The sequence below is a fragment of the Guyanagaster necrorhizus genome (genome assembly GCF_019112545.1).
Source record: "Guyanagaster necrorhizus MCA 3950 unplaced genomic scaffold BT62scaffold_28, whole genome shotgun sequence".
Classification (NCBI taxonomy): Eukaryota; Fungi; Basidiomycota; class Agaricomycetes; order Agaricales; family Physalacriaceae; genus Guyanagaster; species Guyanagaster necrorhizus.
This window is the reverse complement of record NW_025064907.1, coordinates 288,106-315,145: the sequence shown is the minus strand read 5'-3', so window position 1 is coordinate 315,145 and position 27,040 is coordinate 288,106. Positions and strand designations below refer to the sequence as shown.

The 27,040-nt window shown below is 49.2% G+C and overlaps 13 protein-coding genes across 13 annotated transcripts; 6 read left to right on the top strand and 7 right to left on the bottom strand.

The window, feature by feature from the left end:
* Positions 1-649: 649 nt before the first annotated feature.
* Positions 650-1,201, top strand: BT62DRAFT_1010212 (uncharacterized protein; the record flags this gene model as incomplete). The annotated part of the gene is made up of 1 exon (XM_043177624.1): positions 650-1,201. One exon carries the CDS (start codon positions 650-652, stop codon positions 1,199-1,201), a length of 552 nt encoding a protein of 183 aa, XP_043036101.1.
* A 266-nt stretch (positions 1,202-1,467) lies between these two features.
* Positions 1,468-2,996, bottom strand: BT62DRAFT_1010211 (uncharacterized protein; the record flags this gene model as incomplete). Its single annotated transcript, XM_043177623.1, has 8 exons — positions 1,468-1,592; positions 1,655-1,676; positions 1,756-1,972; positions 2,008-2,057; positions 2,128-2,206; positions 2,543-2,612; positions 2,662-2,850; positions 2,873-2,996. 8 exons carry the CDS (start codon positions 2,994-2,996, stop codon positions 1,468-1,470), a joined length of 876 nt encoding a protein of 291 aa, XP_043036100.1.
* Positions 2,997-3,034: 38 nt separating this feature from the next.
* Positions 3,035-3,910, bottom strand: BT62DRAFT_377858 (uncharacterized protein). Its single transcript, XM_043180704.1, has 2 exons — positions 3,626-3,910; positions 3,035-3,572 (listed from the first exon to the last, which is right to left on the bottom strand). The coding sequence occupies exons 1-2, from the start codon at positions 3,830-3,832 to the stop codon at positions 3,285-3,287; spliced, it is 495 nt and encodes a 164-aa protein (XP_043036099.1). The 5' UTR covers positions 3,833-3,910; the 3' UTR covers positions 3,035-3,284.
* A 276-nt stretch (positions 3,911-4,186) lies between these two features.
* On the top strand, positions 4,187-4,544 carry BT62DRAFT_1010209 (uncharacterized protein; the record flags this gene model as incomplete). Its single annotated transcript, XM_043177622.1, has 2 exons — positions 4,187-4,311; positions 4,349-4,544. The coding sequence occupies 2 exons, from the start codon at positions 4,187-4,189 to the stop codon at positions 4,542-4,544; spliced, it is 321 nt and encodes a 106-aa protein (XP_043036098.1).
* On the top strand, positions 4,187-5,304 carry BT62DRAFT_1079199 (uncharacterized protein). Its single transcript, XM_043179462.1, has 2 exons — positions 4,187-4,311; positions 4,349-5,304. Exon 2 carries the CDS (start codon positions 4,600-4,602, stop codon positions 5,164-5,166), a length of 567 nt encoding a protein of 188 aa, XP_043036097.1. The 5' UTR covers positions 4,187-4,311; positions 4,349-4,599; the 3' UTR covers positions 5,167-5,304.
* Positions 5,305-8,370: 3,066 nt separating this feature from the next.
* BT62DRAFT_377412 (kinase-like protein) lies at positions 8,371-10,560 on the bottom strand. Its single transcript, XM_043180703.1, has 10 exons — positions 10,155-10,560; positions 10,031-10,104; positions 9,870-9,969; positions 9,517-9,819; positions 9,348-9,463; positions 9,249-9,293; positions 9,103-9,192; positions 8,933-9,042; positions 8,756-8,874; positions 8,371-8,689 (listed from the first exon to the last, which is right to left on the bottom strand). Exons 1-10 carry the CDS (start codon positions 10,312-10,314, stop codon positions 8,475-8,477), a joined length of 1,332 nt encoding a protein of 443 aa, XP_043036096.1. The 5' UTR covers positions 10,315-10,560; the 3' UTR covers positions 8,371-8,474.
* Positions 10,561-10,577: 17 nt separating this feature from the next.
* Positions 10,578-13,047, bottom strand: BT62DRAFT_922533 (uncharacterized protein; the record flags this gene model as incomplete). The annotated part of the gene is made up of 13 exons (XM_043184406.1): positions 10,578-10,676; positions 10,728-10,746; positions 10,800-10,809; positions 10,865-10,925; positions 11,120-11,187; positions 11,222-11,412; positions 11,464-11,666; positions 11,709-11,756; positions 11,936-11,949; positions 12,008-12,078; positions 12,311-12,469; positions 12,670-12,785; positions 12,991-13,047. 13 exons carry the CDS (start codon positions 13,045-13,047, stop codon positions 10,578-10,580), a joined length of 1,116 nt encoding a protein of 371 aa, XP_043036095.1.
* A 1,316-nt stretch (positions 13,048-14,363) lies between these two features.
* Positions 14,364-15,702, top strand: BT62DRAFT_982459 (alpha/beta-hydrolase; the record flags this gene model as incomplete). The annotated part of the gene is made up of 9 exons (XM_043189688.1): positions 14,364-14,571; positions 14,631-14,769; positions 14,830-14,943; positions 14,995-15,169; positions 15,222-15,290; positions 15,367-15,370; positions 15,414-15,488; positions 15,538-15,615; positions 15,671-15,702. 9 exons carry the CDS (start codon positions 14,364-14,366, stop codon positions 15,700-15,702), a joined length of 894 nt encoding a protein of 297 aa, XP_043036094.1.
* A 1,232-nt stretch (positions 15,703-16,934) lies between these two features.
* BT62DRAFT_1010202 (uncharacterized protein) lies at positions 16,935-17,333 on the top strand (the record flags this gene model as incomplete). The annotated part of the gene is made up of 1 exon (XM_043177621.1): positions 16,935-17,333. One exon carries the CDS (start codon positions 16,935-16,937, stop codon positions 17,331-17,333), a length of 399 nt encoding a protein of 132 aa, XP_043036093.1.
* A 521-nt stretch (positions 17,334-17,854) lies between these two features.
* On the bottom strand, positions 17,855-19,867 carry BT62DRAFT_1079192 (uncharacterized protein). The gene is made up of 2 exons (XM_043179461.1): positions 19,761-19,867; positions 17,855-19,705 (listed from the first exon to the last, which is right to left on the bottom strand). The coding sequence occupies exon 2, from the start codon at positions 19,691-19,693 to the stop codon at positions 17,915-17,917; it is 1,779 nt and encodes a 592-aa protein (XP_043036092.1). The 5' UTR covers positions 19,694-19,705; positions 19,761-19,867; the 3' UTR covers positions 17,855-17,914.
* Positions 19,868-20,939: 1,072 nt separating this feature from the next.
* Positions 20,940-21,988, top strand: BT62DRAFT_982458 (dioxygenase; the record flags this gene model as incomplete). Its single annotated transcript, XM_043189687.1, has 3 exons — positions 20,940-21,299; positions 21,351-21,644; positions 21,701-21,988. The coding sequence occupies 3 exons, from the start codon at positions 20,940-20,942 to the stop codon at positions 21,986-21,988; spliced, it is 942 nt and encodes a 313-aa protein (XP_043036091.1).
* A 333-nt stretch (positions 21,989-22,321) lies between these two features.
* BT62DRAFT_982457 (lipase) lies at positions 22,322-23,643 on the bottom strand (the record flags this gene model as incomplete). The annotated part of the gene is made up of 9 exons (XM_043189686.1): positions 22,322-22,353; positions 22,410-22,487; positions 22,538-22,612; positions 22,662-22,687; positions 22,744-22,808; positions 22,861-23,035; positions 23,090-23,203; positions 23,259-23,397; positions 23,460-23,643. 9 exons carry the CDS (start codon positions 23,641-23,643, stop codon positions 22,322-22,324), a joined length of 888 nt encoding a protein of 295 aa, XP_043036090.1.
* Positions 23,644-24,101: 458 nt separating this feature from the next.
* On the bottom strand, positions 24,102-26,636 carry BT62DRAFT_973539 (alpha/beta-hydrolase; the record flags this gene model as incomplete). Its single annotated transcript, XM_043189118.1, has 12 exons — positions 24,102-24,649; positions 24,699-24,823; positions 24,881-25,228; positions 25,284-25,458; positions 25,504-25,569; positions 25,622-25,668; positions 25,727-25,760; positions 25,814-26,004; positions 26,053-26,227; positions 26,279-26,301; positions 26,352-26,374; positions 26,436-26,636. 12 exons carry the CDS (start codon positions 26,634-26,636, stop codon positions 24,102-24,104), a joined length of 1,956 nt encoding a protein of 651 aa, XP_043036089.1.
* Positions 26,637-27,040: the final 404 nt, after the last annotated feature.

Below are 27,040 nucleotides of genomic sequence, written 5' to 3'. Positions count from 1 at the left end.
GTCTTCCACAGAATACAATGTTTCCTGAAAGTGATACGCCTACCAAGCCCAGGCTCATACCTCGCACACACCTTCGAGGTGGCTTCGTCATGGACAGCGAGTTGGGAGGGGGGAACGAACTAGATGGCTTTTCTTTTCCCTTTTTCCAAGGAACGGAGTCCTTTGTGGATAAGGGCCGAGACATTGTCCCGACACTTTACGTAATCCCGCCTCCCCACTTCACAAGGTTTGTGATATGAAACGGCTGGCAAAGCCGATAGAATTAGCATTCCTGTCAAAAGAAGGATGACCGCGGCATTACCCGTATGTAAATTATCGCCCATCTCTCCCCGAACGCACCTCACGAAAAGAGCTGTTTTCGTCGCCCCAAGGAAGAAATATATTAGGTACGCGTCAAGTTGTCTGGAATCCCCACCGATGACAAGCTAGCTGCTATGAACAAAGGGATTTTAAAAAAAAAAGAAACCATGACGATGCAGACTTACCTGCCCCGGTCTACGTACCGTGCCGCGACCTTAAGACCGGCGGGCGATTGGAGCTAGAGCCCAGAGAATAAATAATCTTTGCACCTCTGGATCATGCACACCCTACCCTGGCCCGGAAAAGCCCATGAAAGAAAAGTATCATCACCCCACGAGCCACGGGAACCATGACAAGCTGCATGAACACGAGGATCAACTTTCAAGGGCGCGCGTACCACGTTCACGTTCATGCGCAAAGAGAACATGCGCTAAACATACAGCTTACCACGACTTGTTCCAGGTCCGACACGCGGAGCAGAGGCCCCCATGACCCCCCGGTTGTCTCGTCTTGCCTTTTCATTCCAGGCAAGGGCAGAGAGAATCATATGCAATATTCGACGGGACAAAATACATCGCCAGCTTTTCCAAATGACCAAAGAGCTGGACAAAAACGAGGACGCGCACACCCTCCTCTCCTCTTCTCCCGCTCTCCTGGGTGGGGGAGGAGGTCCATACCATCCATACCCTCGAAGCCACCAGCTCTAACTGGACCCACAAGCGAGGAAAATCCAGCCGTAGAGTTTGACGGTTTGTTTCGATTCAGCTTGCACGCCCCAAGTGATGTCGCGTACGATTACGAGAGGCCAATTCGAACAGTCCACCCACCCATGGCCAGGCTAGGGACGTGCACGGGGGGCACTCGTCTGGCCTTATCCCTTCCGGGAAACACTGCAGTCTAACTAGCCTATTGAAGTGAGCCAAACACAAGAAATGGGATAGCACTCAACGTTGAAGTTGGCGTTCTATAAGAAAGAGGCTTGGGCTGTGACAATAATAACTTTGCGCCAGATCAATCAGCCAGAAAGGGCGAACAAATGCCATGGACCACGATGACAGTCCGTAACTTGCAATATCGGAAAAAAAAAAAAACTTCCGTCATGTCCGTAGTTTGACACTTTTGGGTTGCCACACGTCCCAAGCGTACTTGTCATGCCGTCGTCAACGGTCACTCATTGGTCGTCTTGTCTCTACCTTGACCGCCGAACGAGTATCGATTTATCGTATCGTCGTCCTCATACGTGCTCCGCGTCCCCTCAATTGGCACAACATCCCTAGCTCGAATGTGCCACCCTAAAGCTGAACTCAATCTCGAATCCAGATATCGATTTCCTTTTGGCGAAACGGTATGATACATAGCAACGTTATACGTTCAGTCTAGACGCGTCAAGTGACCAAGACCTAGTGCACAGAATCAGTGCCAAAGAAACGAGAGAACACGATAGAGAACGCGTACACCTTCCTCTACCAGCTTCTTCGCTACTTTATCTCGCTCACCCTCCTTAAACTGCGGTATCTTTGCCGGCTCCATACCCTTGTAGCCTTTCCTGAACACGGCGCTCTGCATGACGACCATGAACTCCGCATCCAACACCTCACCCACAAACGAGAACCTGCTACCGTAGGGCTGGAGCTTGTCTCCGATGAGCTTCCACACCCGAGAGATACCGTCCCTTGTCAGCGGTATCATTTCCAATACGATCGATACGAGAGGCCCCCCCATTCGATAGTGATCGCATCTTCACTCGATAGGTGCGGCTGAATAGAAAAAAACCCTTGGGTTGGTCATGAGGGGGGAGGAGAGAATTCAAAACCCTGGCCCTAATACAACGGCCGGCGCGCCGCGACCAGGGAAGGGAGTGTTCTCTCCAACGCGGGCGGCTTCCTCCGAGTCCGCGGTGGGGGGGCTAGAAGGGTGATGAATTTGGTTATGTATGGGGGGGGGATGGCTCATGCAGCTAGTCCACCCTGCCTCGAGCTTAGTTCCCGGGCCCGCTCGCAGTCGCAATCGCAAGTGCATCGACCGACCCCCTTATCACAAAGGGAGACTCGCACTCGTTCCTTAAAAACGGGAAAATAAGAGACGCAGTGATGAGTAATGAATGATTCGTTTCAAAGCGACTCTAAGAAATGAATGGTGCGACGATGGAAAGAGAAAAAAACAAAAAAAAAGTCCTGAAGGAAATGAAATGTCTGAGCGTATGGGGGATCTCTCACATAGTGACAGTGATGTTCTCGTCCACGCAGGAAGGGTGTCTCCACCGGACTCTGACGCTTGCGATGTCATAGGGTCCATGCCTCCAACGGCCGCGGCTGAGAATATATAAGCCGCCAAACAACACACCACGTGGGGAGAAGTTACAGGTGCTCCCGAGGCGGGCGTGAAGAGATAGCGGTGGGCTAGAAGGTAAAAATGAAATTGGTATGCGTGCCCTTGCAGCTGGCTCTCGTGGGTGACGGACGATACTGAAACCGTCTCGAGCTAGTCCCGCCAGTTGCATGTTAAGCTCATGGGGGCCCGCAGTCGCATGGGCCCTGCCCTGGGGTGGCGCTGGTAGAGCATCAAGCGTAACGGTCCAGAGGTTCAAGGTCCCATGACAACGTGGCCGGCGGCAGCATATACCTCCGCTCCACAAATCCACAAATCAACACTGCGAGTTCGCGAGAGTGGAGCAGCAATGGGGAAACGTCGCCCATACCGATCGCTTTCCTGTCAAGCCCCCGAAAAAAAAAAATTTAGCAGTCCAAAAAAAAAAAAGGAAAAACTTCTTTCAATATTTCATTCGTCCCCCTAGGTAGGTAGTAGATGCTAAAAACACATAATCCAAGAAACCCCATAATATAAAATACGTATGAAAGCAGGACAAAGAAAGCGCAGAGAATGGTATAATATAATATAACGAAGAAAAGAGTAGTCAACTCCCGACACCGACCCATTTCCAGACCCTCTGCCACCCGCCTTCCTCGACACGGGTGTCCATCTCCTCAGGCGGGTCGGGCGGGGGCGCGCCGAGACCCTCGACTGCAGCAAAGGAGACGTATCCATCTATGAGGCGACACTGGAGAGAGGCGGTCCGGGCATTGAACTTTTGCGTGGAGGGCAGTTGTGGTGGTGGTGGTGGGAGGTCCTCTGTCGGTGTTGGGGGGAAGGACGGTTTCCGAAAGGGCGGTGGCGAGGAGCGCACAGACATGGATCGTCGTGGTGGTGATGATGGCAGCGGTGTCGATGTACTGCTCCGGGGCGGCGTAGGCGGTGGGGTGAGGAGGACGTTGCTCTTTGGGTTGAGCGAGTTAGAAGCGGCGGCCCCGCAGGTATGATACCGCACCTCGCACAGGACTCTCTCCAGCCTCGCTCGCAGGACCTGCTCATGGGGCGCCCTCAACTCGTCCTCACCTTTCCGCGTGGGGACGGGCGTGGAATGTCGGCGGCGATGCTGGCGGGAAGGCGACGGTGGCGCGCTGTTCGTCAGGACGTCCCGGAGGAGGCGCTCGGATTTGGACGGGGATGATGACGACGACAACGACGACGACATGGGAATAACCCAACAAGGCGGAATGGGGGGGAATCAAATTCGAGGGGTTGAGTGTCTCAATTAACGTCGTCACTCTTTATTTAATTGATCTGTGACACGTGACACGTCACGTATCCCTCCCGTGATGCCATGAGGGAAATTGGCTGGGCTGCCAGGCTTCGGCGTGGACAATGACTAACCCTGTGCATGTGTATAAGGTAACGCTCGTCGCTCGTCGTCCAGGTCGACAGTCGGTAGCTCGTCGCTGTTACTAATATCCATTTCATATTCGGCCACCATTGCCTCCGTACCTTCTTCCACCGGCCCGTCTCTTCGTCAATTGCCTCCCCCACAGTTATATATACCACACCATCGATGATATCAACCTCGCCGCATCATACACCTTCTCTCTCCCCATCCAAGGTAGACGTTTTGGTTACCCGAACAGTACCACCGCCACCACACGGATCACTCCCCCTCCCTCAGCCCCCCATCCCATCGTTACCATGTCCACCACCACCACTCATACTCGGCCAGCAACGGAGTCATGATTCTACTCGCAACCCCCCCTTCTTCTTCCCACCCTTTACCCTCTTTTGCAACCTCCCACCACGATCGTCGTATGACTCACCCAACCCTCTTCAATGAAATTCTCGTCGATCCGGCTTTTGATTCCATGCGTTTTACACGAGGCCAGGACTCCCTGGTTCACCGGGTAACTTACTTCACCTAGCCCTACGCCACCAATTCTCTATTCTATTCTATTCTATTCCGCTCCGGGATCTTCCATGTCATGGCTTTCTATTCTATTCCCCCCAGTGGATGCATCAACCCTGGCCCTGGGTCCTTTCCCCATACGTTCAGGCATCTCGTCGGGATTTTCCCTTCAATTGCCGTGGGACCTTTCTCTCCCCTCCGCTTCTTTCCATCATGACTCATCCCTATATACACGCAGAATTCCCTGGCACCACGGGATTTCTTTCACCACACCTTCAATCCTGACCCTGACGGGATACACATCCCTCGCTCTGTACTGTACTCACCGTGCGCGTGCGCATAAAGCGGGTTACCCCCCCCCCCACCCATCCCCATGCGCAAATCCTCAGCCTTCCCATACGGATCCCCATCTCACCCTCGCCCGCCGTCTTTCTTACGCCCTACAGCCGCCTCCCTCCATTAATCACTCCGCTACCCTCCTCGGCACCTCTAAAACTTTCTTTTTTCGGGGGCCCAGACATGGGACATGGGACATAGGGTATTTGAGCGCAGAGGAGGCGGGTATTGAACGCCCAACGGGAAATCGCCTTTTTATTTTATTTTTCTTTTCTCGCAAATTGATAAGGAAGAACGAGTAGCAATTTAAGCGCGTACTGAGCGTTCCCCCCCCACCCCACCCCATGACATTGCCCGCGATGGCCTCCCGCAAATTGATAAGGACGAACGAGTAGCAATTCAAGCGCGTATATGACGGGCTTTTTTAAATCTATTTTTCTCGCAAATTGATAAGAGAACGCGTCCTTTGTGATAAGAGTCGTCCGCAGTCGGACCGTCAACTTTTTTTTTTTCTGACATGTAAATCCCGCCCCCCCCCCGGGTCTTGGTGAAAAGGGGGGGAGGGGGGGAGATGACAAATCCGTCTCTTCTTACTTAAGGGGGAAAGGAAACTCGCAGCATTTACGCGCAGCCGTATGAAATTTTTGTAATCCTGAACCTATACGTGCAAGGATAGGGGAAGACAATCTTCCAAGGGCCCACGAAACATCCAAAGCAACATAAACAGTTTGGCACCATCATGCGAAAGAAGAAAAAAGAAAAAGAACCTGGAACTCGAGGTCAGCAGTGCTAGTGGTGAACCAATGGGAAAAAAAGCACATCATCACGGGTTAATTGTGGAATGACAAATTCGTTTCTACTATAATTTTTCAATCTTAGCCGTGTACCCGGGACCTGGGACCACAATCGGCGCCAAGAAACGACTAAAAAACGCGCACCCTTCCTAGAACTGCCCGGGGCGGGTATGTTTGCTTGGATCCTGGATACCCTTGTTGGCCATTAAATAAAATAAACACACACACCCATCCAATGGCGGTCCGGTGTCGCGAAACCCACTGTTCAGGTTCGAGGTAGGAGCTTGAGCTTATCGCTTTCAGGAAACACCGTAGGCTAATGGATGACATGAAAGAGGAACCATCGAATGATACTACGCCCGGCCGCGTCCCTTCGATGGACGCGTGCCGTGTAATTCTACCTACAGTAGCTACCATTGTACTTCCAACATCCTCAAAATTTTCACAGTTGGATTTCTTTGGAGCACACACTCCGCGTCCGCACACCTCGTGCAAAGGGGAGGGGAGGGGGGTTCACTGTCTGTTTGCCATCGCGCCGAAACAAGCATCGCTGTCGTCCACGGTGGCCCCGACCAAGACCTAGCATCAGCGTCAAGCACGACAAAGAGAACACGAATACGCACCTTCCTCTTCCTCCTCCACATCCTCCTTGATCGTGGGACCCATAACCCTTCCAGCCAGCTCCTCGCATTAGGACCATGAACTCCGCGCCCGGTTGTTCTTCACCCCCACGAACGAAACGAGAATCTGCTGCCGTATTGGACCCTTGTTGCAATTAGCTGGCTTCCACATGTCGACGGCTCACGGCTCGTTTCCAATACGAGAGGCCCTGTCGCGGAAGCCACGGATTCGAGGAATGAGCATGGGCTCAGTATCGCTTGCAGGCGGGAATGAAAGAATTGCGATGTGAAGAAATTCGGAGGTTAGGGTTAGAGAAAGCAAAGAATGTCTGTGCAAACAAGAAAAATCAGATTTTAGAACCGCGGACCGCGTGCCCGAGGCGTGACGATTTTGATATTCGCAATTATAAGTGTCATATACGATATTGAAGCACATGCCACCATCACACTCTATAAAGGTCGAATCACATCAGGTGTGGGTACGTCATGGCTACGAGTCTCATCATACACTTATCCAGGACCCTGTAAAGAATCTCCTCTGCAAGCATCCCCAACTGGAAAAAGAAAGGTATCTCCATCCTGGCGAACTTGATTTCATCCCACTGAAGATTTCGCAATGGGGAAGGAAGGGTTCGGCATCTCAGGGGAACGAGAGAGGGAGCGACAAAGTTCCAAAGTACGATGCTCGTGCGAGATATGCCAGTGGAGAATGGATCTTGGCCCATCCGAACTTTCCTCAGAGTCTGACATCGTAACCGTCACTGATTATCATCTCCCCATTCCAAAGAATGCCACCGGTTTGAGTGTAGGATAAAGGAGAGGGGAGGGGGGGAAACGTCGCAAGGGCTCGGCGAGAGGTTCGATACCGTAAGTCGTCGTGATATGGCCTTCTCCATCTCAGGATGCGCGTATCGCAACTGACTCTGGCGTGGTTATTCACGACCCCGTCCCCGTGTGAAAGAACATAAAAATACGTTTCTGGGGTGAAAGCGACGAACGGGGCTGGGCTGTTGGACTCGGATGGCGGATGGAGAAGCGTTGCCCCCGGCTCGGGTCTTGGGTCTTGGCTCCAGTGAACACGTGTACGAATATCTTCTTCTTCTTCTTCTACCTCAGTTCCAACAAAGACAAAGTTCCGAGTGTGGAAGGCAGCCAATCAGTCGTGTTCGCCCGGGAAGTAGGGAATGACGAAGTGGAGAACCAACCCAACCATTCATGATCAATTTGCGTTCGTCATTTGGGTCATTTGGTAAGGCATTTCCATTGTAGCGGGTTGGCGGGTAGGTAGGTAGGTAGGTAGGTCATCACTCGATGATGGGGGTTGGCCGTTAATAGCCCAGACCGAGTCGTCGTACCTCCACCACGATCAAATTCCATGGCTGCGAAGGAGCATCATCGCATTCAGACAGTCAGCATTTGCCCGTCCTCCTCTTGTCAAGGAGGTTGCGACAAAAGAAATCCTCCGAGTCCTGTAGCTACCACAACGACAAGGTCCAGGTCCAGTGCCGTCTTTTTTAAGCTCGGGGAGTGGGCCAGCGGAGGGAGACGCGAAAAGTTGCATAAGAAGGGTCGAGCATGCTAATAATAGAAGCAGACGAACGAAACGGTAATCAATTGCGTTAAGAATTTGGTAAAGCGTTCCATGACATAAAGGTTGCTGGGCTTTTGATCATTCACTCGAACGGATGATTGACTTTAATAGCCCGGACCCTTTCAGATTGATGGCTGTGGAAGGAGATGTTACCATTCAGAATATGGCCGGTTGTCGTCTATCTTTAGTCTGAGGAAATGGTGCTCCATCACATAACCCCTTCCACGGGCGAGTGTCTCGCTATCACAACGACAGATCCGGTGCCGAGAGTACATATCCCAAGCGGTGAAGTATGACGGAGAGACGCAAGTGACCAAGACCCTGAGCACGACAACACGCACAAATTCATGCTTCTTTCTCTGCATAGATATGATGGTCCAATGACTCGGACCTGCCATACTCAATATCTGTGGCAGATATTGGTCGAGATGGCCACGGCTTTGAAGAAGATACTTACGTAACTACCGGCAGCGGTTGCGCTTGGACAGAAAAAGCCTTCACAATTCATACATATCATAGGTAGAAATTATTTCCCCGATAATCAAATGCGTCCCAAGACGAAAGTTGAAGAGGACATTCACTCTCATCATTGTTATACAGATACATCACGCCTTCGAGTCAGCCTCCTCCCCCTCCCCCTCTGCTCGATAATCCTCCCGATAATCCAAATACCTACACGCCCCCCTAGCAGCGAGTACCTCGTCTCTCGTCTTCCTCATCTCATCTAACCACGGAGCGATCCATTTCTGCTTGACGGCGTTCTTCACCGTCATACGTTCTTTGGGATCAGATCGGAGGAGGAGCCAGGTGAATTGTTTCCCTAATCATTCATAACCAGTAAATAAATGGAACGGGACTGGAAGGTAAAAAAAAAAAAAGGGGTAACCTTCTAAAGTACACCCCGACTCATTCAAGAGATCCCAACCGATCAGCGTATCCCAGTCGTCCAGCTCATTTCTCTGCGGGTCGTCCGTAGACACCGTCATCGGCATGTACTTCGCGAGCCTATATATGGCGTGAGTGAAACACATACTAAAGTAGAAGACGAACGGAAAAAACGGACATGGCGAACACGATAGTCCCAACAGCCCAGCTATCTGCGAGGTGGTCGTAGCCATTGGCCGCTTCTCGGTACACTTCTGGGGGATTGTACTCGGGGGTGCCACAGTCGGTCTGACAGTGCGTCAGTTCAGGGGGAAAGTGGCAAGGAAGGGAGGGAGGGAAGGTCCTTACCCGGAGCATAGTATAGTCATCGACGATCTTCGCTAGCCCAAAGTCGGCGAGCTTAACGATGGGAGGTAAGTCGTCGGTGAGGAGGATGTTCTACGTGGTTTGACCATCAGCTGAGACAGAGACGCCGGTTATCTACTACCACGCACGTCTGGCTTGACATCGCGGTGCGTAATACCATGGCTATGTAGGTACTAGCATGCCATCATCAATCAAGACGGAACGAAAGGGTCGAAAGTGTAACGTACAGCAAGCGCATCACATATCTGCCAAGTTATAAACCTCGCCGCATCCTCATCGTCTACCAGTCCGGCTTGTATATGCGCATACAGGTCTCCCCCACGAACCAACTCCATAACCAAATCTATCCCACCACTCAGTCTCGCCATATAACCACAAGGAAGACAAAACACCCACTCAACGACCCATCATGTTCATGATGAAAAGCGTCCTTCAACTCGCAGATATTCGGATGCTTGATATTACTCATTATGCTCACTTCCCTCGCCATGTTGACGCACATCTTGACGGAACCCTTCCCGAAGGACTTGGGCGGGGTGATAACCTTGATAGCGACCCATTCACCCGTGGCAAGACACATCCCTTTGCTCACAGTACCAAAGCTGCCGCTCCCAAGTTTGTGGGAAATCTCGTAGTGGAGGTACAACTCGCCGCGGTCGAACTCCTGTAGGTCGGTTGTATGGGTGTGAAAGACAAACCCTATGTCTGAGGGTCAAGCAACGGCGAGAAACAGATGCAAGTATACGCACGATAATCCTCCGAGTCTTGTGGCATGGCTGTTCCAAACGCGATCAAGTCCCCATCGTGAAGGAGCTGACTCTTGCCCTTTCCAAGCAGCTGCTCATTAATCTAACGAACAACACGACTACTAATGAGAAACATCATGCCAGGACTATAGACGCGAACTAACCCAAGTCCCATTGCTTGACATGTCCTTCACAACGACAGATTTATCCTCCCAAAGGATTTCACAGTGCTGGTTACCTAGTACCAAGATCAACATTGGAAATAGTTATGCTCATAGACCTCCTGACTGATTCTCTGACCAGGAAGAACGAAGTGATTCTTCTGGGGATGGCGCCCTATCGTGATGAGACTGAAGATTTTGAGAAAGTCCATCCGAAATAGGTTGGTTTCATTGAGGGGTTGAAGCGAACCCCACAGGTCGTGGTCGATAAAGTTCGGAGCGTCCATAGTGGCGACGGTGGCTGAGGAGGTCGAGGGATTTAGATATGAATGGTCAAAACGACCCTGCCACTTTATAGTGTAGCCATCTCTTTGTTTGGCACGTGCCACTGCAAAAACAAAGACGAGGATGCCACCGCGCGACTCGTGGAGGTCGCTGAGTAGTGTGAGCAGCCGAGTAAGGGATAGACTGTTCCCTGGTCTTATCTTTGCTTTATGACTAGTTCATTCTGTCGACGATAAAAGTTCGCCAAAAGGGACTCTGGCCCGTCCTACACGGGTTTGAGTTTTCGGTGTACCTTGGAGAGCGCGTCAAATGCCTTTCGGGCTTGAAGGTGAAAAAGATACAAGTCAGTTACGACGTATAATCCCTATGCAAGCATTGAGATAATATATGAAGCCTTGAAGAACGCCCTCCATACCGCGACTTGAGGGGCTGTTCTAGATACAGATGGATTAGAGAACGTCCTGTAAAAGGGGCACTTGAGGCTTACCCAAAGAAAGCTGAGAAACACCTCATTGAACACAGGTGCATGAATACAAGGAAGACGTCACCCACTCGCGAACGCCTCCAGATTCGGGGCAAATGTGCATCCCATGAGAAAACCAAGGGCAAGAAGCTGTGTTCAAAAGAGTACGGGAAGACGCCCGCAACGACGCATCACCACCACAACACAGAACCCTCCCCATCCTGTAGAATACGAGTAAGGGACGCGGCAGCACCACACGGAGAACCAACCTCACCAAAGAGAAAGATGCTCCAGCTAGAAAGGCCGCATCAGAATGATGTACGAAGCAAAGTGATTAGACATACGCCGGTAGTCGTATCGTATTGTTCCGCCAGTCGGAACAGAGACGTGATACCCTCGCAGCCGGAAATGACTATGAAGCCAAGATATGCGCACATGTTCTTTACCTATTCCACTATCAAAATCCGGCACAATGGCGGCCAATGTAATGATGATGAGATGCACAGTCTCGCGCATATCGCTCCAGTTCTGAGGGTCACGATCTGAGTCCATCGGATAAGGCCACAGAACCTTGGTTCCATCTCGAGGAAGCTTCAACATGGACCCTACAGCTTCGCCGAATTCGATTCTAGCTTCTCTGGAGCGGATGTTCAGTTGGGATCAGAGGATTGAAGAAGAAACACCTCACTCTGGGTCGACGACCAAGAGTGCCGCTCGTTGTTCATGGAATGTTGAGATGCCTACGCCGATGACTCCCTCGTCAATGCTAACACTGAGTGCTGCATCACTTGCAGCCAGAGCTTTCTCGACCTCGATAATATGGTTATCGTGAGGCATCATAAAGGCTGAAATGAATTCCGAGACCCAGATTCTTATAATGCGCTGAAGATGCTTCCATAATCTACAGAGATCTAGAAGGTAGAATTGACATACCTTTCCACCACAGTCAGGTTCATAACAACCATCGTGGCTTCGAGAATTCTTATGACCAGTAACGAGCGTTATGAACAACGCGAATCAGATGTTTTGCGGGGATACCCCGTAAATAAGGGAGAGGAAAATATTGTCCGTGGGGGAAAGGAAAAAACCTTACGACGAGATACGGGGTAAATGCTGGCGCTTCCGTCCCAATTTCACAAAGCCCGACCATCGCTGCGTACCAGCACTCGGAAGGCTAGGTGAAGTATTCTTTCGTTAAATGAAGGATACACAGAGGCAGCGCAGTGACGTACCTTGTATCTTCATGAGAAGCGTGTCGTCTCTTTGTTTCTTCCGCGTGATTGCCTGGGCTTGATATGACGTGCTATTATCACATGTAGACATCTACACGCTGAATTACCCCAGAGAACATCTTTCTCTCTCGGAGATTCCACGTCAGAGTACAGTCATCAAGTTTCAACCTGGTTGTGAATTTGTATAGGTGCGGGCAAATAGCGATAAAGCGGAGGTGTCAAAGACCTGTATGCGATAATAAAATTATGAAGTCGGGAATGGCACCAGCGGCCACAAACAGACAACTGCGTTCAGAACAAGACCAGAAGCTGTCCTTTTCTTCTTGAGTACGGATGGATGCAGCAAAGTTCGTCGTTTTTCCTGAGTCTGGGTTCAATTCTGGGGATAGCGAATCAACGATAGTGTATTCCTTGTAGCATTTGTCATCCTTCTGGAACGATAGACATAGCTTCCGTTGCACCCTTGACATCAGATGGTGTTACGCGCAAATTAAGTAGACCTGGACAAGGAAACTGGTCAGCTAAGCTTCTTTGGGAATAAACGCGACAAGACGAAACCACCCTCAGTTCCCAGGCCCACCTGTATTCGCCCGGAAACCGTCAGAGGTTCCCGTAGAAAGGAATGAATCTAGGAATCGACTATCATCGGTCATTGTGCTTACATTCGCGGGCCGAAAGTGGTACCAATGGAAGTAGTAACGATGTTAGATAGAATATGAGAGGTATTGCAGAGGCGGGTGAGCGAGACGATAAGCAGAGAACCAGCTCTATTGACCATCTGTGCATAAGCAATGATATATAACGTCGCGCCTGCTAGGATCCAGAGGCGGTGAACATCGCATAGATTGGACCGCGTTGTCATCATACGACATGTACACAGGACAAACGCTAATGCAGGATTCTTGCAAGGTCTACCCAGTGGGACAATTTTAATCTAGAGACGGAATGAGCGTTAGGACAAATGTACTCAGAAATGTTCTTACAAACGTAGCCAGCATCATGTCTCTGTGACGGTTCTTGGCGACGACGTGGCAGACCATGGCTCGTCGCCCAAGGCATGTACTCCGCCACGTCGCGTATTGACGTGCAGGCAATGAATCGAAGTTACGTCAAGTCCTCTGTGCATATAAGTCATCAGAAAGTACAAGAGCGTGGCGGACTGTCTTCAATGGACAGGCTGCAAGAAAACTGATGCTTACTCATGTCTTGGTTCACAATACCCTCTTCTGATCAACAAGAAGTCCCAAGAGCTTCCATTGCACCGCCAGACAATGTTCAGATATGTAAGATAGTCCCTGGGTACGGTATGCCGTAGGCCGCTATGAAGAATGATGAGCGTAAGGGAATGACTGAGCCTCAGAAACCCACAAACAGAATGCAATCCCCGAGCCCGTTCGCCCCATTCCGACCACTGTAACTGAAAAAGCCGTACCAGTATCTAAGGCGTTCTTGGTCAGCAGTCAGCATACAATTTTCCTCACAAAGCTGCCAGAGGAAAGAGTTATATATGTGGTCGAATTCCGCGTATGTCTTGCGACGACGAGGTGACGATGAAAAACAACGTTGGGATCATAAGATAGTTGCCTTCAGCTCTTAAGCTGGAATTTATCTTTCAGTCAGTTCTATGGAAATGACGTTGTGGGTCCCGAATGTTAGAAGACGAGGCGCATCTGTATAACGAGACTGTATGTGTGAAAGCCAAGAGCAACCTAAGCAACAGAGGTAACGCAAACGTGACAGGTGTTACTGTTCGCGTTCCGGTCCTTCCGGGCACGGTCCGTTGTAGCCGGGAGTCATCTCCAAGTCGGTGACGCCCAAGCTGGCGACTCTTTGCTACTCCACAACACCAACACTGTGGCAACGTAGTAAGGCTACATCTACCTTGCAGACACACACATAAAACTCTATGACTGCTTACTTTACCCGCTGCGAATCAAACTACAACGATCTATTACTCGCTGGCAAAAATTGAACAAGCGTCATGGTGTATAATCATACCTGAAAGGACATTAGTATCATTACTGCGATTTTTCCGGACCTCGTGCAGGTGGCGTCTCCAGAGATTTTCTCTAGTGACGTTGGAAGTAGGTGAGTTCTATTCCATTGCTATAGTATACTGAGCATGTGCTTGCATTCAGGCTTTCAGACGCCGACTTCTTACTTAATTCGCTTTGGCATTCTGCATCAATATCTTTATGACCGAGCGTCAGAAGCGCATCACTGTCCATATGGTCTTCTTCTTGGGCCCTGGCTAAAAGCAGACCACTATTTTTTCAGAGCATATATTGTCGGAGCAATTTGTCTTGCAGCTATAAAGTGTAAGATGCACAATTGGTGCCCCAGGAGCCTTCTCACCATGTTTCTTTTCCTCAAGCTCTGGTCGACTCTCGCTTTTCTCCGCTCATTCGTCGATGCGACTCCACTGGGAACAACATCCCCTCGGCGAAGCCTGGACGAAATAAGTACGATGGACATAGTAGAAATCGAGGCATTCAAACCATACACATATTACGCAGGTGCAGCCTACTGCAACCCGTCGACTACTTTGACCTGGGCTTGCGGTTGTGAGTATCACTCATATCTGCTCCCATCGCGCTTGAATTTGAAACCTTTCTTTCCTCAGTCAACTGCGAAGCGAACCCCAACTTCCAGCCTGTAGCGTCAGGGGGGGACGGTGCTACTGTACAATACTGGTATGTCGGTTACGACGCTGATCTCGACACCATCATCGTGGGCCATCAGGGAACTGATATAGCGAAACTGTCAGTATCGTCTTCAGATACGCGTTTGTCACTCTAGATTAATGACAACTTTTTTCTCAGTTTGCCCGTAGTCACCGACGTCGTCTTCCTTTTGTCACCGCTCGATGCAGCTCTCTTTCCTAACGTCAGCTCTGGTGTCCTGGTACATAGCGGTTTCAAGCAGGCTCACGCCAAGTAAGTTGTTTACCAAAACTCGGTTCCGGGTTGAAAACTAAAAATATCTAGCACTGCGACACTCGTTCTCTCGGCCGTGACGAAGGCCATGTCGGCTTACTCGACAAATACTATTACCGTCGTCGGACACTCCCTCGGAGCTGCAATCGCCCTGCTCGATGGTGTTTTTCTTAATTTACAGCTTCCCTCAGCTTCTGTGTCCGTAAAGAGCTACGGAATGCCTCGAGTGGGTATTTTTATATCAATCCTTGATACCCATCTTTACGGGTGATATGTAGGTGGGAAATCCGCAATTTGCGGATTACGTCGATCAGCATCTGTCTGTCTCTCACGTCAACAACAAGTGCGTTACTCTGCTCAATCTTTCTCGCGGGGCTCACAACTGATGATATATTAGGAAGGACTTCGTTCCAATCCTTCCAGGCAAGTGAATCGAGAAGTCTGAATAATAGCATACTCACCTGTCTCAGAACGATTCTTGGGCTTCGCTCATTGTTCCGGCGAGAAGCATATCAACGATTCCAGCGTGTGGATAAACTGTCCAGGTAAAAAGAAAAGCAAGTTATTCGCATCAGAAAGCTAACTTGGCGACAGGCCAAGACAATGAGAGTAATCAGTGTGTTGTCGGCGAAGTCCCTGCCATATTGTTAGGCAATGCCAGTGATCATGACGGTACAGTTTTTCACTATATATACTAGTCTTCGTCTAGAACTTTTTCTTTCCTTAGGTCCTTATGACGGGGTCATAATAGGATGTTGACGTGAACAATATCGGGTGCGGTTACTATTATTTAAATAACATGGATTTATTCGAACATGATCTCATTGCTTGATTGCCGGTGTTCAACGTTCAACTTGAACACAGCTGTCAGTCCTAATATGGGTTTCCTTTTCATCTTCCTCTTTCTGGGCATTTTGACGACTATTTTCCTTCCAAAACCAGACCGGGATGGGGAATTCAAAGTGTGACTTGACTCCTCTGAACAATCTGACCGTCAAAAAAACAGTACGTTGAGCCGTCTCATAATCGTTTACGGTGACCTTGCATCTTATAGTCATCGTTAAAATGATGTGTCGCACTTGACCTATCTGCCAAAGAAGTTCTTTTTGCCATCATGGATCTTTCTGAAGGAGACCTCGGAGCAACTGCTCATGCGCTCGTAATGACTTTCAATCCTAGTAAGCCAACTTCACTTTACTCCATCATGGACTAGGCTAATCTTTTTTAGGTTGAACGTCATATGTCCTATTTCCTCATATCTGGCGTCAATTTTTTGCTAAGCATACAATTCATACTCGCATTCTCGGCCATCTGCCGCGCTCCATAGACATTTCCATTCATGTTACCTTTTACTGTCAGTCCTCATTCAGTCTCTTTCAAATAAAACGCTGTCTATCTTCCCGCTCATTGTAGGATGTTGTATTCAGTTTCGCATAGAATCAGATACACGGAACAGCATCACATTGTTCGTGTCCTATGACGCTATATCACCCCACAAACCTCCCTCCATTCAAGTTGCCTTCTAGGATAGGCTACTGAATGAAGAAAGAATCCGGGACTGTAGCTAGCGCAAGGAATCCTTAACATCAAAAACTTTCTAAATGCAGGAGTAGGTAATGAAGCATAATTGTTTTGTCGGCAGTCCAATTCTTGTTTCAGTGATTGAATACAACCTAGGTTTCAAGGTATACAGTGGCCTGATTTTTTCCTCCGTCTATTTCAGGTTCGTATCACGAAGAGTAGTGGAGGCGATATATATTCGACTGCCATACATATAAGATGATATCAAACACAACATTCCGGCCTTCTCACGCCGTTGTGAAGGCCATTTGAATAGTATAAAACTGATCGATGCAAGCCATGGCTTGACGACAAGCTTGGCAGAGCAACCCCAGACTGAGATGTTCTCCATCCCAGAGTGTTACAGAATATTTATAACAAACCTAGTTTTCATATACCTTATCCTGAACACCCTCATCTGTATTTCGAGCATGGCCCTTCCTGACCATGGTGCCGATACTCTTTGGGTCGACACGGGCGCGGCCGTCTTCACATACGCTCATCACATCGCTGTTCTTTACCTCAATCGAAGAAACCAGCGTACGTCGAAGAAATTCCCCGTGATGTCCACCTTATGGTGCATCATAACTCTCTTCCTAATCGGAGCGTTATGGCTGGTAGCCCTCGCATTCGAATGTATCTCCGGCCCGGGATATTTTTTGGGACCGGCGGTGCAGGCGCTCGGGTACGTCGTGGAGCTGTTGTTGACGCTTATCGAAGCAGGGATCATCATCTTCTTGGGATCCAGATGTATACTGGAGAGAAAACACACCAAGCGGGCGTATGGAGGAACTTGGGATGATCTACATCCGATGAATGCTAGTGAGTGATCACACTTTCGTCGACACTATTCTGGAGTTAAGATAAGGTTAGGTGGGGGTTGACTATCCGAGTCATGGCGGAACAAAACTGGCCATTGGGATATGTCACTATGGTGCAACAGGAAATATATATATAGTATTAATTCACTCTGAACTTCATCGAAGATCCATTCAAATGAAGTACTGATCCAATACATCGTGGGAATCACAAATACCAAGTAAATCAATTTTCCAGATCGCGGCAGACAACTGGTTTTCTTGCAAGTACAGAGTCATGACCCTAGCACACGGTCGTATATCTGGCTATTCGACGAATTACTTATCTACACACAATGGATCGACGTCTTTGACTTGTTCACTCAACACATTCACTGGTGTTCTGTTTTTGCTAAAAAATATATGTATGACAGGAGCGCTTCGTCGTTCCGACAACCATCAGTAGGTTTTCCTAAGGTCGTTACGATGCACCGCCAGGATGGATTTTTCAATGTTCGATATGGCAATGTCCGGAGCCAAAGTATTGATTTTAGACCGAATATTGCTTTACTTTCCAAAAGAAAACCTATATATTAGTATTGTAAGCTACAGTACTACTGAGTAATACGGATGATACCAAAAGAGAATCCTTCGGCGTAGTACCGTTGGAAATGGAGGATTGTGGCGTCAAAGCCAGGGCATGGGTCTGGGAGATAACCACACACTCTAAGAGTTTGTAAACGGACAACTCGGCAAGAATTGTCACTACTCCTACGAGACTGGACCATGCGCACAACGTCTGAAACCCGGAAACTTCCGCCAGGTATATACAAAGTGCACAAGCGCGGGAGAACCAAGTCCTCCGAAGAAGCATGATTCACAGTAAGCGTCTTCATGACTTCTGTGGTGACACCAGCGCTGCCTATTTGACACTGAGTTAGCCGCAGGTCTTCAAGGGTGGGCGCAGAACGGAAGAGTCGTAGTAATTCCTCGGTGAGGACTCGACCATGGTCGAAGTGCAGGACGGTAATCTGGGACTGTGAACGCCGGAGAAGTTGGCATATCGAGGAAAAAAACCCCTGGGCTTCGTAATCGTCCCTCTGTGAGCATGAGACCTTCAGAGCAGACAGTGCTGGCAGAATAAGTCTATCAGCAACTTGTCGGAAGGCAGAATCATCTGTGTTAACGTCGAGGTTCCACGATAAGAGATCCAGCATACACAGCTGCGGGCAAATAAGAGGATACACCTGGTCTCCAAAGTCATCCTCTCTGGATCTATCACCCAACCTTAGAACACATTCCTCCACTTGCGGGAGCTTTCTGAGAGCATTCAAATGATGGTGTGCCCGAGGACCAATGTGTCTGAAAGGGTAGATGGGCTGATATGCATGGTCGCTGCGATACGTCTTCAACTGGTGCCAAGGAAGCTCAAATCTTTCCTGCGAATCAATGATATCTACAACCTCTAGCGATCGCAGTTTCGGAGCGAAGGAAAGCAGACATAGGTTCGTAAACTCAGTAGGAGATAACCCGTCGGTGCAAAGGAGGATCAAGTCCTCCAAGGATAATAACGATAAATGCATGAGGGTCATTTGCCGGAATAGGTACGAGGGAAGGTAAAGATGGAGCTCCCGAATACAAGTAGAAAACGAGAACAAGATAGTCACCAACGGCGGAGGAAGAGCTTCTGCAACAGATTCCTCCGCAATATGGCATATCGAAATTGACAACGGGTATTTTGCAGATCGATCCAACTGTAGTCCAAGTTGTCGAATGTAGGAATAGTTTGCGAAATTTGAGTCAGTGATTAAGATATTGACGTAAGACCAAAGTCTTGGGGATGAAAGCGACGCGCTCCTCCACTGTGTAGAAACCCGCGTAATCGACCATAAAGAGCTCTCCGTGGACTTGAACTTCCAGTTGGGTGACAGATCGATAGCCACCTCCTGCTCCACGGTCTGTATGTTCTGCGTTCTGGGTACTGGAAAATCAATGGTATCAAGGAAAATATGATTGAGGATCTCCGGAGGGAGGCGCCGGACAGGACTGAGGAGATTCTTCCTTTGCCGGAGTGCCTCCGTCACTCGCGCCCGCTCTTGGCGCAGTGCGTCTATCCGTTGGAAAACTGCAACGATCTGGGCATTCAGGGAAAGGGAAAAGGCCTTGAGATTAGATTTCTCCATGTCGATATTTTTAATCTGCTGATCGTATGCTGATATTATGCCCGATAGTACCGTCTCCTCGTGTTGTGAAGGAGGGTTGTTCGAACATGTGAGGTGCATCCACTCGGGATCATTCGAGAGAGCGGGTTCGACGGTGAAGGTGCAAAATGGCAAGTGATGGTTTGGACACGGACATCCAGAGCAGGATGTCCATATCGAGTTGGCATCCATGATTATTTGGGTCTGTGGGACGGGACTTGATAAGCCCGCCGTCCATCATACAAACATGACATCGTACCAAGGTTGAAAGAGAAAATGTCTTTTCAAAAGAGTCAGAAATATGGAACTCGACGGGCTAATTCACGTTCAGTGCTCTGTACCGCACGAAGTATCAACGAGGTAGAAATGAAGTTCTCATTGGGACCACATGCCGGTTATCTAACCTAACCTCTGGGAGCCTGAGTCACGTTGCATTCAAAGAGAACCGGACCGGAAATCAACCGGCTGAGTGATTAGCACAGCCTCTAAGGCCTAGTACGCAGGTATGCATCATATAATCATACAATGAGACAACGCATTTCTAACTTCATGTTCTTTTTGGAATTAACCATGTAGGACATTACTATCAATATTTCTCTTGGACTTTCTCAGTCACCTGAGTCGCCGAGCCATCGGCGTCCGCGAGCGAGCTTGATCGACAATGCCGCAGTCAGTATGCTTTATTTTTTTATCCCGGCAGATGACTCAAGTCTCACTGGCAGGTAATTATTTGGGCGAGATACTGTTATCTAAACGAATTTCCTCCTACTTTCACCCTGGCTGAGATGCTCTGAGATGTCAATGAAGCAAAGAGGTATAACGTGAAGATGACGGTACCCCGATTGTTCGGAGATCAGACCTCAGGCGCGATATGAGCTGAGAGTGTCATACTCAGAGAGACCATGCGAGTCTTGAGTTTACCGCAGCCCGTGCTGCACATTGCACAATTTATAAGGCTGGTTGTACCGACATAATGCGCTAAGGCTACGTTGAGTAACTGTATCTCTTCTATCAAGATAATTATGCCCCATCCTTTTCAGTAACGGAAAATGGAACGCAGTCGCACGATATATACCTTCAAGATGGGGCCCAAGGTGTGGCTTGGCAAAAGTCGGAGGTTGTTCCATCATATAATACATGTGGTAGAATCGGTTTCGCCCTCACGCATATGTAAGTGACGATGAAATTCTTTTCACCTCCTGTGATAAATGACATTTGTTTAGGATCACGCTGTGATTATCTCTCTTTCTATTGGCCGTCAACCATGGGCACAATATATATTTCTCTCGTCGCCTCTGATAAGAATTCCTTTCGAGCTGCGCAGTCTATCTATCTGTTACCAACCCTTTTGCGACCGAGTTTTTTTTCTCTATTTTTCCGAGCTCTATAATACTATAAAATGGCAAGGCTGGCAGACATCTCCCCATCGCTTGCGAACATGAGGTTCACTTCAAGTTCCTTCGTTACTCTCTTTGTCTGTGCGTTGCTCGCCGCTGCCCACGCGCCATCCAGACTTTCTTCAGAGGAGCTGGCTATCCGCGACCTCGCCTCGTCGAAGTGCGCTCGCCATGTCGGCGAAATGCAACGTAGGCGCATCGAAAAACGCGCGAAAGAGTTGATGAAGCGAGACGGCACTTCCACCGTCACCGTCACGACCGAGTCTCCCTATTACCCTGAGATTCAGAACGAGACCTGCATTCTCACCCCCGATGTTACCACTGGACCTTACATCTGGCCAAAGTCTCAGACGCTGCGTCAGGATATGACGGAGGACCAGCCTGGTATCCCTCTCATTTTGGTAGGTTCCAATTTAATTGACATTCGCTTCACACTGACATATTTACCCTAGGATATCGGTGTCATCGACATCAACACCTGCGAGCCTATGCAAAATGTCCTCGTCGACATATGGCACTGCAACGCGACTGGTTCTTACTCTTCATTCACCAAGCGTGACCCCAACATCCCCTTCGAAGAACTCCTTGCCATGTTGAACTTAACAATTGGCCCCGGTCTTGATCTCCATACCGATAACACAACTTTCCTTCGAGGCATGTGGCCGACCGACGAGGAAGGCATGATGGAGATGAAGACCATTGTCCCGGGTTTCTACGTGCAGAGAGCCATTCATGTGCACGTACAGGTATGCAACTCTGTTCGACGTAGTACGAAGACTAAAGACTCGCTTTGCGTCTTCAGGTTCATCAGGACTGGGTGCTCCAATCTAACGGAACTGTTCTCACCGATACGACGTCTAGCACCGGTCAAGTCTTCCTCGGAGAGGAGCTCTCTGAATACTTGATGTCTCTGGAGCCGTACTCTTCGCATACAGAGATTGAAAGAACTACGAACGACGTGGATGATATATACCAGGGAGAGGCACGTAACGGGTGGTTCCCGGAGTTGGCCGTGGTTCCGATAGATGGCGAGGACTACGCCAATGGCATCGTAGGTTACATCACCGTTGGCGTGAACGCGACCTCTTGATCGAATGCGTTTTGTGCAATAACTCTTTCTGTAGCTTTTGAGCAAATCCCATGTCATAATGATACTTTATACTAGTTCTCTGATGGAGTGAGCATGAGCGGAGACTGCATCTAGACAAGACCCTAGTTCAAGGAGCAGCGCCGCGGTTTACGCAACAAACTTGATGCACGTTTGTCACACTAATTCTCCGAGGAACCTACCCTGATATTATAATAAAGATGATGTCCTGTCCAGGCAAAGCACAAAAGAGTAGATAACTAAAGTGATCAGAAACAACGGCCTCAGAACATATATTCAGACTTGTAATGAATAAATTATTAAAGACGGCTGCATTTAGCACCCAATGGTCACACCATCGTACGGCCCTAGAAAGGAAAAGGCTTTCAGGCGGGAAAGAATGAACAAGGTACGAAGCACACACCACTATGATCATCCGCATCGCCCTCTAATATGTTAGCGACCTCTCCAACTATGCATTGATCATCATCGTTGTCCTGCCCTGTCGAATGTGTTAGCCCTGAACACGGCCCTCGACGGAACAGTAGTCACCTGGACAGCTGACCCATGCATCGGAATCAGTGATATGCTTTTCACCGGAGCAATGATGGAAACCGAGGAAGCGTCCTGTGTGCGAATGAGATTGTGATATTCATTTCGTTGTGGTATGTATTACCGGGAAGAATCGGCACTGGGTCCTTCCTACAATTCTCCCGTGAGATTAAAAATAATAGTAAAGTGGGATGGGCAGAACGTACTTGTTGTTGACATGCGAGACGGTGACGTATTCATCGACCCAATCAGCGAATGCCTGGTTTCCCACCTTCACAGCCCACGTCAACCACGAATAGAAAGATCAATCGTTTGGCACTTACTCGGGGCATACCATAGCTGATCACGGATACAGACGCAGATGACAGTTGCAAGGTGAGATAAACACCATCTAGAAGGGCGATAGCTCCCCCAAGGGAGTGGCCAACAACAGTGACAGTGCTAGTCGAGTAAGTCGACATTGCGCTTGTTACTGCCGCAAGAACATCAGTAGCCGTGCTATATATTCTGATCAACCAAAACTCAAACACCGAGGAACTTGACAAGACGTACTCAGCCTGAGACTCTTTGAAACCGCTATGGACCTCGATATCGGAGTTGATGCCGGGGAACAGATCAGCATCAAGTTCTGTCAGGAAAAAGTCGGCATCAGTAATTATTGGCAACCTAGAAAGCCATGAAAATCCGCGCTGTGTCGAAAGAATATACCATGGTCACTTACAATTTTGACGTATCCGTTCCCTGGTGAGCCACGATGACGGTTTCGAGGTCGGGATCATAGCCCACATACCAGTATTGCACGGAATCGCCGTCGCCGCCTGACGCAACGGGTTCAAAAGCAGAGTTAGCCTCGCAATTACCTAGTGTCAGGGCCCATGAGCGACACTTTGCACGCGAAAGATGGGAGGCCTCATGGACACACTTCCGCAATCCCAAGCCAAGGTCGTCGATGGCTCGCAATAACCTGCACTGGCGTAGTAAGTGTAGGGCTTGAAAGCCTCGACTTCCGAATCGCTCAGAGTCGTTATCGAATCGCGCTGCCTCAATGGCGACGGGAATGCATAAACGACTGCATATAAAAGAGAGAGCGAGATCCAGAGAAGCATAGTGGGATACTCATCTGACAGATACCCGGGCCACTTTTATATGAGCTGGCTGAACACGGAGGAAAAATCAGAAAGAAGGGGTGGCATGCATATGGATCCAGACACCATTACAAACAGGAATAGCAAAGTCAACAGGATGAACGTTCGTTGGAGATCTCTTTGCAGCGCAGGGAACAAGAAGCGAGTGCGGAAGGCTACGGGTGTGCCTTTAGCATGTGCCCCGCATCAAGCCATCAGCAAATTTCAAGAGTAAAGTCCCATTTGTTGATGAACACCACAGGACAAGGAGTAAGAAAGCCACTGCCACTACAAGCGAACAAGGGAAGACTTTCATCGACGATGAGGCGGGCTATCTTTCCGATGCTAGACCGACATCCTAAACCCCAACCCTAAGCATATTGCATAGCAGAAGAAGTCCAAAGAAAACAAGCAAACAAAACATGATCGCGAGAATCAATTTATCCCGTAATAAAACGTTGCGCCATCTGTTTTGCCAGGCGCCTAGCTTCAACGTTATCCCGTCGAACAACATTGCACCCAGGTGGAGGTACTTCCCCTTCATCAAGTGACCACTGAGCCGAACCCTTTTCCTCATAGTTCTCCGCACGCCTGAGATTTTCCTTCCTGCGCCTCTCTATAGCCTTCTCCGTATGAGAAAATTTCTTTTTAAACACCTTGTGTCCTTCGATGATCTGTTCAGCAGCAGACTCGGACATCACACCAACGAACTCGGGGGGTATCTTCATCGCCTCCAGGTCTGATGTTGCTTCCAAGGGCCTGACGGCGCCCTTGACTGAAACACGTTCCCGAATGAAACCATTGTTATCCTGATGAAGGGACAGATTAGCCATAATGGAGAGGGAAAGCAAGGAGCTTGAACTCACGGAGTGAGCTGTAGCTTCCATTCCAGTGACACGTCGAGCAAACAACCGGATAGCGTCGTAAGCGGCTTTGGCCGGAGGAGTGCCTCCAAATTGCGTAGGAAGCGTATGGGCAGCATCTGCACCTTTCGTTGTTACCAAGACTGACACTGAGACACGACAAACAGTGCTTACCATCATACACTTGGAGATGGACCTTCGTTTTTCCACACCGCATTTCTATCCCATCAAGCGCGGGATACAGCTTTCGGATTTCCTCCCGAACAGGGTACTTCTCAGGGTCTGCAGCTTTATGAGCGCTAAATAGGCCATCTTTAGCAGTAAATCATTGTCCGAAAGATACAGGATCAACTTACGTGTAAACGATCTCATCGCAGAGAACTTCCTTCCCGCTGGCAATGATCAACAGAGGTGGTAAACCTCCTAGATACGACAGGACGGGACTGATCAGAGGATGCCTCAGCAGGCTATTTTGAGAATACGGATGCATCTGCCACTCGATCGTCAAAACTTCACCGGATTCAGTCGGTCTGGAATGGATCGTCTGTAATTCTTGATCCTGTGTCGTGAGAGTACCGGCAGCCGTACAGGGTGCCTGCGACGGCGGCGGCCACAAAGGACTGGGTTTTGAAATAGACAGGCCATACTTTGGTATAATGTCGGTATCCGTATTGGTTGTAATACTCGGAAAGGAATGGTTGAGACTACATGGGCCAGATGAGCCCAATCGCAGTATGCGAAATAGAGTGACGGACGTACTCGCACCACGGGGAGACAAGGACGGCGCCCGCAGGTAAGGGCAATCCGCTATCCCGAATGACTTGAAGCAAGGCTAGGGAAAGGCCGCCACCGGCGGAATCCCCGGAAAGCAAGATGTGGGATGGCTTGATGGCACGATGTTTGGCCTCCAGCGGTGGTTTGATGAGATACAAGTCTGATGGAAGGATGAGCGTAGGCTAGGTTTAAGAAGTCGGCGTACAGGCAGCTAGAGCATCCTGAATCGCGCAAGGGAAGGGATATTGCGGCGCCAAACGATAGTTTATCGCTAAGAGATGATGAGGAATTTGAAAAAAAAAGGAACCCAGCCATTGACTCACCAAACACACGTCCATTAATGAGCTGAGCATGCTGATGAATGCTGGATCTGGTAATCAAACATATATATAAGAGAGCCTTAAAACCAGACAACAAACTTAGGATACCGTTCTTGATCCAAGCTTCCGACGTAATATCCACCTGTGATGCACCTTAATGACGCGTGTGAAATGTATTGCGGCTTAGTAACACACCACCGTGAAGATACAAAAAGCAGCGCATTTCATCCGTTTCTGGACCAAGATCAGGCTCTCTGGTATGTACTTTCAATTCCTCCATTGCCTTGGTCGCAGGTGCAGCGGCAAGCGTTGACTGTGCCTTTGCCTTGTCGCGTCTGTTGGCCTCTCGTAAGTCTTTCTTCGTCGTTATCCACTCTGCATCGACACTGTGATGACATTTAGAAGCAGCTAGGAGGATATCATCAAAATCGTACCCATTGATGGCCCTGACTTGCCACCACTTCACACCGCCTACAACCCGTCGAGCCACATCTTGACCACCCAAAGCCTTCACCAGATATTTCGCAGCGTCTTCGCAAGATGACATGGGTACCAATAAACGCTCGACATGAAACCGACGGGGAGAGCTTGTCCGGTTATTACTGAAAGCTAGATCAAAATAAGAACAGAGGCTGTTGTTTGGACAATGGACCCCCGGACCTTGGAACTCTTCTATCGTATGACTACGGCACGTTCAGATTCGTACATACCAGCGGGTCTTGATAAGACTCACTTTGCGGCTAAAGTCAGGAACATCTATCGCGGGCCTGTTATTTAATCCGTACTTCCCGGCGAAAGGTGATCACAAGAAACGTACCTTGAGAAGACTGAACATTTCGTCGTAGAGAAGTTCGTCACGGCGCAACCGAGTCGAGGACTTTCCAGGCTTCTTCTTGATAACATGTTTGAAGTAATGGTTTAACAACGTCTTGAGGAGAAGGGGTGGGGCTCGAAGTATGGTGCGCACCGTCAAAGGATTCACAGACATATCGCAACGAAAGTTATGGGGCAAAACCATCGGCTTCAGGACATATATAATTGTGCCGGGCGGATTGGGGTACACAGAGTAACATTTGATAATCCTATATGACAGGTTCGCCGTCCCTGAATTTTCCGGCGAGCAGGCGGGGCCTCTAAAGATTGGTCTAAAGCCATAACGTCTCGAATTATTGTTAAAAAGGCATCAATAGACCGATACACCTGGAATACTAACGCATATGGCACGAGCGACAACGCGAAGTTATTTTTAGTCTCGCCCGGCAACATTTCCTTCAACCGGATGGATGCCTATTGTGATGGCAAAGCTAAATGTAGACCTGAGGGTGATTCCTATCCAGATTCGCAGCCCTTCAAGATTTCAGCCGACAGTGAGTTGGCGATTCATGTCTAAGATGTTCATTGGTGCCAACCATCAGCTAGCCT

Bases quoted from the DNA above. Each gene is read 5' to 3' on its own strand.
- BT62DRAFT_1079199 (XM_043179462.1), top strand. From the start codon at position 4,600: ATGTCATGGCTTTCTATTCTATTCCCCCCAGTGGATGCATCAACCCTG.
- BT62DRAFT_377412 (XM_043180703.1), bottom strand. From the start codon at position 10,314: ATGGACGCTCCGAACTTTATCGACCACGACCTGTGGGGTTCGCTTCAA. The intron at 10,105-10,154 runs GTCAGGAGGTCT...TCTTGGTACTAG, and splicing joins TCTTCCTGGTCAGAGAATCA to GTAACCAGCACTGTGAAATC. The intron at 9,970-10,030 runs GTTAGTTCGCGT...GTTGTTCGTTAG, and splicing joins TGTCAAGCAATGGGACTTGG to ATTAATGAGCAGCTGCTTGG.
- BT62DRAFT_1079192 (XM_043179461.1), bottom strand. From the start codon at position 19,693: ATGGATGCCAACTCGATATGGACATCCTGCTCTGGATGTCCGTGTCCA.
- BT62DRAFT_377858 (XM_043180704.1), bottom strand. From the start codon at position 3,832: ATGTCGTCGTCGTTGTCGTCGTCATCATCCCCGTCCAAATCCGAGCGC. The intron at 3,573-3,625 runs GTGCGGTATCAT...CAACCCAAAGAG, and splicing joins TGGAGAGAGTCCTGTGCGAG to CAACGTCCTCCTCACCCCAC.